The 7,607-nt window shown below is 47.4% G+C and overlaps 1 protein-coding gene across 1 annotated transcript; it reads left to right on the forward strand.

Moving 5' to 3' along the window:
* Positions 1-6,448: 6,448 nt before the first annotated feature.
* Positions 6,449-7,405, forward strand: LOC132864687 (olfactory receptor 52K1-like). The gene has a single exon (XM_060898102.1). It carries the CDS (start codon positions 6,458-6,460, stop codon positions 7,403-7,405), a length of 948 nt encoding a protein of 315 aa, XP_060754085.1. The 5' UTR covers positions 6,449-6,457.
* Positions 7,406-7,607: the final 202 nt, after the last annotated feature.

The following is a 7,607-nucleotide window of genomic DNA, read 5'->3' on the forward strand; positions in this document are numbered from 1 at the left end:
TTAAAGTTTGAGTTTTATTGAAAAATTATAAATCATTAAAGCATCACAATTATCATAACTATACTTGCTTTTTGATCAACTTTGTTAATCACTTTTCTTTCATTGAACTAGTAAATACATAGTAATAAAAAAAGGTTATGTTAGGACTTGGACTGTTTTGGCCTCTAGAGGCCGCTGTTATTTCCTTTTCGTGTCATATTTATTTTGGCCTCTAGAGGCCGCCACTGTTCCTGTGTTTTGTGGGTTTTTTTTGTTAATTGCCTGTCAGTCCTAATTATCTTCACCTGTGTCCTTAATTAGTTTGTGTATTTATACCCCTGAGTTCAGTCCTCTTGTCACGGAGTCTTTGTGCTGTTATGTTTATCTCCAGTTTCCTTTGTACTGTGTTTTGTGGATCTTCTGAGCTTTTGCATTTTTGCCTTTTTCTTTTTGAATTATACTCTTTGTTTTTGTTTTTTTGTTTTGCCCTGGATTGTATATAGTGTACATAGTATAAATAAACCTTTTGTTACTTTTTCTACTTCCGCCTCACGCCTCTGCATTTGAGTCATTCCCCTGGTGGCCTAGTGGGGGTTTGCTGGATCATCACACCAATGAACCAGGTTCGAATCCAGCAAAACCCTAACAGAAAGACTCCGTCATGACCGACTCAGCAGAGGCTGCTTCAACTGTCTACCCGGCCAACCTTCAGGGAATTATGGCAGCGTTGACACGCTTCGGAGCGACCATGGACGCTCATGGACGTACGCTCACCAGCCAACGTGAGGCCCTTGCTCGCCACGAGGAACTGCTTCAGCAAATTGGGAAAACCCTGGCACAGCTGACATCTCTGCCTGCATCTCCTGCTCCTGATCCAGCTCCCACTCCTGATCCAGCTCCCACTCCTGCTCCAGTGCCTCCTGCCATGCTGCCTTCTTCACCTCGCGAACCCAGCCTTCCTGCACCACAGAGGTATGACGGCAAGCACAGTGAGTGCCGAGAGTTCCTTACCCAGTGTCAACTCACCTTTGAGCTTCAGCCTACCACCTACACTACGGATCGCCGCAAGATTGCCTTTGTGATCACCTTATTAGCTGGTAAGGCGCGAGCCTGGGCTACTGCTATCTGGCAAAGACAGGGACCTGAGTGCTTTGATTTCCAGCTGTTTTCTGAAGAGATGCTTCGGGTCTTCGATCAGGCAGACATCAGTACCGACGCAGCCCGAAAGCTCATGTCCATCCGGCAAGGAGGAAGCGTCGCAGATTACGCCATCTCGTTCCAAACACTCGCAGCAGTAAGTGGATGGAACGAGACTGCCCTGGTGTCAGCCTTCCACCATGGTCTGTCTGACCCCATCAAGGACGGTCTGGCCTCTATTGGATGCCCAAGTGACCTCGAAACCCTCATCTCACATGCTATTCGTCTGGACAACAGGATGAGAGAACGCCACCAAGCCTTGAGCCCCCCCAGCCTCCCTACCTCTACCTGGAGACCGTCTACCTCCTTCAGTGACTGTCCAGAACCCATGCAAGTGGGTCGTACTCGCCTCTCCGCATCTGAGAGGGAGCGCAGAAGGAGGGACAAGTGCTGCATCTACTGTGGCAAGCCTGGTCACTTCCGAGCATCATGTCCCGAACTCTTGGGAAAAGGACCGCCCCGTCCAGCCGAGGGAGGGTTGTGACGGGGCCTACCCTCTCTCCCGGACTCCCTGGCCAAGGAATCTACATCCCGGTCTCCATCTCCTGGGGTGAGTCTGTCCACTCTTGTCAAGCTTTGATAGACTCAGGGGCGGCTGGGAACTTTATGGATATTCACTTCGCCCAAAGCATCAATATACCTACTGCACCTCTTGAAGTCCCTCTGTCTGTGTCTGCCCTCGATGGCCAAGCGTTAGGTGATGGAAGAGTCACTCAAGTTACTTCTCCAGTCTTCCTCCATTCTCAAGGTCACAAGGAAGAAATATCCCTGCACCTGATTCCTTCACCTGAGTTCCCAGTTATTCTAGGCCTTCCTTGGCTTACTCGCCACAACCCTCGCATAGACTGGTTAACAAGCCAGGTTGTGGAATGGGGCCCTGCATGACATGCCTCTTGTTTGCTCTCTAGCTCTCCTGTGTCTCCTGCCGAGCCCCCTGATCTCACCGAGTTATCTCAAGTTCCCACAGAGTACTGGGATCTCAAGGAGGTATTCAGCAAGAGCAGGGCCGCCGTTCTTCCTCCGCACCGGGCCTATGACTGTGCCATCGACTTGCTCCCTGGGACTACCCCTCCTCGTGGCAGACTGTTTTCCCTCTCTCAGCCAGAACGCAAGGCTATGGAGGAATACCTCAAAGACGCCCTGGTCTCTGGGTTCATTCGACCCTCCACCTCACCTGCTGGTGCCGGCTTCTTCTTTGTCGGCAAGAAGGATGGGGGGCTTCGACCATGTATTGACTACAGGGGCCTGAACAAGATCACTGTGCGCAACCGATATCCCCTTCCGCTGATGTCCACTGCTTTCGACCTGCTCCAAGGCGCCACCGTCTTCACCAAGTTGGACCTACGGAACGCATACCACCTCATCCGTATCCGACAGGGAGACGAGTGGAAGACTGCCTTTAACACCCCGTCTGGGCACTACGAATACCAGGTGATGCCCTTCGGACTCACCAACGCACCAGCTGTTTTTCAGGCCCTAATCAACGACGTCTTAAGGGACATGATTAACCTGTACGTCTTTGTCTACCTCGATGACATCCTTATCTTTTCCAAGACCGTGCAGGAGCACCGCCACCATGTCCGCCAGGTTCTCCAGAGGCTGCTACAGAACAATCTGTTCGCCAAGGCCCAGAAATGCGAATTTCATGTTCCCGAGGTCTCCTTTCTGGGATTCATTGTATGGACAGGCCAACTCCAAATGGACCCTGCCAAGACCCTGGCCGTCCGGGACTGGCCTACTCCCAAGTCCGTTAAGGAGGTTCAGCGGTTCTTAGGATTCGCTAACTTCTACCGCAAGTTCATCAGGAACTTCAGTTCTGTGGCAGCACCCATGTCAGACCTCACCAAAGGGACAGGTGGATCTTATGGCTGGTCTCCTCAGGCAGAAAAGGCGTTCAAAGACCTCAAGGCCCGCTTCTGCATGGCACCCATTCTGGTCCTCCCAGACACCTCCCAACCATTCATCGTGGAGGTGGACGCCTCGGACAGTGGTGTCGGCGCGGTACTCTCTCAACGTTCGGAAGGAAAGCTGCACCCCTGCGCTTACTTCTCCCACCGCCTGAGTCCTGCGGAGTCCCGGTACGATGTGGGGGATCGAGAACTGCTAGCGGTCAAACTGGCCCTTGAGGAGTGGAGGCACTGGCTGGAGGGAGCGCAACATCCATTCCTGGTTTGGACTGACCACAAGAACCTGGAGTACCTCCAGCAAGCCAAGAGACTGAACCCTCGACAGGCTAGGTGGGCCCTGTTTTTCAGTCGGTTTGACTTCACCCTCTCGTACCGTCCCGGCTCCAAGAACACCAAACCTGACGCACTGTCCAGGCTGTTCTCTGCCACTAACAGGGAGAATGAAGTCGGGCCTATTATCCCGGTGTCCCGGATTGTGGCCCCTGTCCGCTGGGGTATTGAGGAGGCTGTTCGACGAGCCCAACGCCAGGACCCCGGTCCTGGGACGGGGCCACCGGGCCTCTTGTATGTCCCACATCAAGCCCGGGCCAAGGTTCTCCAGTGGGGTCACTCTTCCCCTCTCACCGCCCACCCAGGAGCTCGGAGGACCCTGGACTTCCTGAAAAGACGCTTCTGGTGGCCTAACATGGAGCAGGAAGTAAGGTCATTTGTCCTGTCCTGTGAGGTTTGCACCAGAACCAAGAACCCACGACAGCGTCCCCAGGGTCTCCTGCATCCTCTGACCATTCCCCGGTGTCCCTGGTCCCATGTGGCAGTCGACTTCATCACGGGTCTCCCTGAGTCACAAGGTAACATGGTCATTTTGGTCATTGTTGACAGATTCTCCAAGGCCTGCTGCTTCATACCTCTGTGCAAACTCCCCTCTGCTCTTGAAACAGCGAAACTTATATTTAATCATGTCTTCCGAGTCTTTGGTCTTCCACAGGACATCGTCTCAGACCGAGGGCCCCAGTTCTCCTCCCGAGTGTGGCACGGGTTCTGCAAGGTCATCGGAGCCACTGCCAGCCTCTCCTCTGGGTTTCACCCACAGTCCAATGGTCAGACGGAGAGGCTCAACCAGGACCTGGAAACCACCCTGCGAGGCCTGGCTATGGATAACCCGACATCGTGGAGCACCTGGCTGCCATGGGCAGAGTACGCCCACAACACCCTGCAGTCATCGGCCACCAAGCTGTCGCCATTCCAGTGCCAATTCGGGTTCCAGCCACCTCTGTTCCCGGACCAGGAGGAGGACGCGGGGGTGCCCTCGGTCAACCAATATGTGAGACGGTGTCGCAAGACCTGGAGCAAGGTCAGGAAGACCCTCATACAGACCTCCAGAACCAACCAGACTCAGGCCAACCGCCATAGAAGACCTGCACACACTTTCCGCCCTGGGCAGCGGGTTTGGCTGTCCACCAAGGACCTTCCGCTGCGGGTGGAGAACCGCAAGCTTGCTCCTCGCTACATTGGCCCCTTCAAGGTGGTGCGCAGGGTGAACCCTGTCTCCTACCGGCTCCAGTTGCCCCGGACTCTGAGGATCAACCCCACTTTCCATGTTTCCCTGTTGCGGCCTGTACTGACGTCTACGTATGCCCCTGCCCCTAGGAACCCCCCACCCCCCCGCATCTTCCAGGGGCAGACTGTGTTCACTGTGCATCGCCTGCTTGACTCCCGCCGGGTCCGCGGCGGGTTGCAATATCTGGTGGATTGGGAGGGCTATGGTCCTGAGGAGCACTGCTGGGTTCCTGCTCGGGATGTCCTGGATAAAGAACTGTGTCGGGACTTCCATTCGGCCCATCCGGATCGCCCTGGGAACGTCAGGAGACGCTCCTAGAGGGGGGGGTCCTGTTAGGACTTGGACTGTTTTGGCCTCTAGAGGCCGCTGTTATTTCCTTTTCGTGTCATATTTATTTTGGCCTCTAGAGGCCGCCACTGTTCCTGTGTTTTGTGTTTTTTTTTGTTAATTGCCTGTTAGTCCTAATTATCTTCACCTGTGTCCTTAATTAGTTTGTGTATTTATACCCCTGAGTTCAGTCCTCTTGTCACGGAGTCTTTGTGCTGTTATGTTTATCTCCAGTTTCCTTTGTACTGTGTTTTGTGGATCTTCTGAGCTTTTGCATTTTTGCCTTTTTCTTTTTGAATTATACTCTTTGTTTTTGTTTTTTTGTTTTGCCCTGGATTGTATATAGTGTACATAGTATAAATAAACCTTTTGTTACTTTTTCTACTTCCGCCTCACGCCTCTGCATTTGAGTCATTCCCCTGGTGGCCTAGTGGGGGTTTGCTGGATCATCACACCAACGAACCAGGTTCGAATCCAGCAAAACCCTAACAGGTTATGGTCAGGACAAATGAAAAATCTTGCTGCTTGTCCGACTGGACAAGTGGTTTAAAAAGTTAATATCAACCTCTGATAACTTAAATGCTTCAAATACTATCACACAAATGTTAAAGTCCTACCTTAATTTTATATTGCAGATCAGTCAGAAAGGTCAGAGGAGGACAAAGACTGTATTGAGGCAGATGATTTAGGATAATTAGGCACAGGGCCTAAACAAGTCAACTTTCATGTTTGTCCAATGAGTACCTAGAAAAATCAGTAATAAAGATGACAACCTTCAAATTGTCTACAAAAACATGATTACTGGGGTAAACATGATAAATGAGTACAGCTAAAATTGTGATGACTAAGTGAGTAATGGTGATAAACAGGCCTTGCTCTTCTGTGTCATTCTATGACTGTGAGCAAAAGCCTGTAGGAATAAAGCAGAGCCTCATGAGAACACAACATATATAGAAAGAGACTCGTGTCAAAGTTTTACAAGAGACAGAAAGGCCAAGAGGATAATAGACAGATGTATTCTGAATGGGATTTTGCTATTTTGGTGGCTCAAAAGCAATGTTTCTTATGATTGTTGTATTATACAGAGTATATGTATTTGTTTTCAAGTGAGTTTTGTTCTGACATTTGTTACTGCAAAACTGTAAAACTGTTGTGTTTTTGTTCAACACAGTATTGTATGTCTGTTGAAAAGTCCCTTCTATTGATTAATAATTTATATTATAATTGTAATTATATTACATTATTAAATGTTATGTTTTCCTGCATGTTGGAATAGCAGTAACTATCTATCCATCCATCGAGAACTAACTAATTATCTATGTGTAGAATGCATTTGTTTCAACCCTGACTTATAACAGATAATTCTGGTATTGTACTAGACCTAAAGTACACTTGTTAATATTATGTGTTAAGACCCAATGTGTAATCATTGGTAGCAATCGTATCTTAATTGTGTGGATTAGGAAAGAATGCTTTGAGACTGAGCAGCATGCAAGATTTTCCACCACAAAATATTTCATACACAACCTTTAAACTAAATGGCTTTCTGGCCTTGGGAGAATGGAGACCCATTTTATCCATGCCCTATTGCCTTATGTTTTTATTGTCTACTATATCAAACTCCATTATAATATATTTAATTGTATCTCAGAAGACTCTGCACTCTCCAATGTATGTACTGATAGGTTTTATGGGTGTTGTGGACTTGTGTTGGCCAATATTTTTTGTACCAAGTTTATTGCTCAACTTTTTATTTGACTGGAATGGAATTTCTCTCGTGAGCTGTTTAATACAAATGTTTTTTATTCAGATTTTTGGTGGATTTCAGTCTACTGTACTGGTGTGGATGGCTCTAGATCGTTTCTTTGCTATATGCAGACCACTTTATTATCACAAACACATGGAATTCCACAGCTTTCTAAAATTTATTATTGTGCCAGTTGCTAGAAATCTGTTCTTGAATATCATAGTGATTTCTTTGGCTGGGAAATTGAATTTCTGTAGAACAAATGAAATAGATCACTGTTTTTGTGAACATATGGGATTAGTTCAGTTGGCATGTGGAGATACTTCTATTAACAACCTAACTGGCCTTGTATCTACTTTTCTTATATCAACATCAGATTTTCTTTTCATTACTGCATCATATGTAATAATATTTGCTTCAGTACTGAAATCAGGAAAAGCCCACTTGAAGGCTATCAACACTTGTATTGCACATATTATTGTCATGACAGTCAATTTAGCATTTGCCTTGATTGCTTTTATGTCATACAGAATAAGAAATAATTTTTCTCCTAATATTCGTGCTTTTCTGAGTACTATGTACATACTATTCCCAAGTTGTTTTAATCCAATTATTTATGGAGTAAGAACAACTGAAATAAGGAACCAATTTCTTAAACTTTTCAACCATATGAAAGTCTTACCACAGTAATATAATGAAGTGGGCTGGTGTGATATTTGCAGGGTTGTTTTCATATGCAATTTACTGAAATAAGTTTATTATCTATTTTTATCAAATAATTGTCTGAAATGATTAAATGTCACACGACATGCACAAAATGAATTCTGAGCACTAAAACTGAATAATATTATTCATAAGCAATTAAAATACAGTTAAACTGTTTATACAGTCA

Source organism: Neoarius graeffei, chromosome 17 (assembly GCF_027579695.1).
Source record: "Neoarius graeffei isolate fNeoGra1 chromosome 17, fNeoGra1.pri, whole genome shotgun sequence".
In the NCBI taxonomy this organism is placed as follows: domain Eukaryota; kingdom Metazoa; phylum Chordata; class Actinopteri; order Siluriformes; family Ariidae; genus Neoarius; species Neoarius graeffei.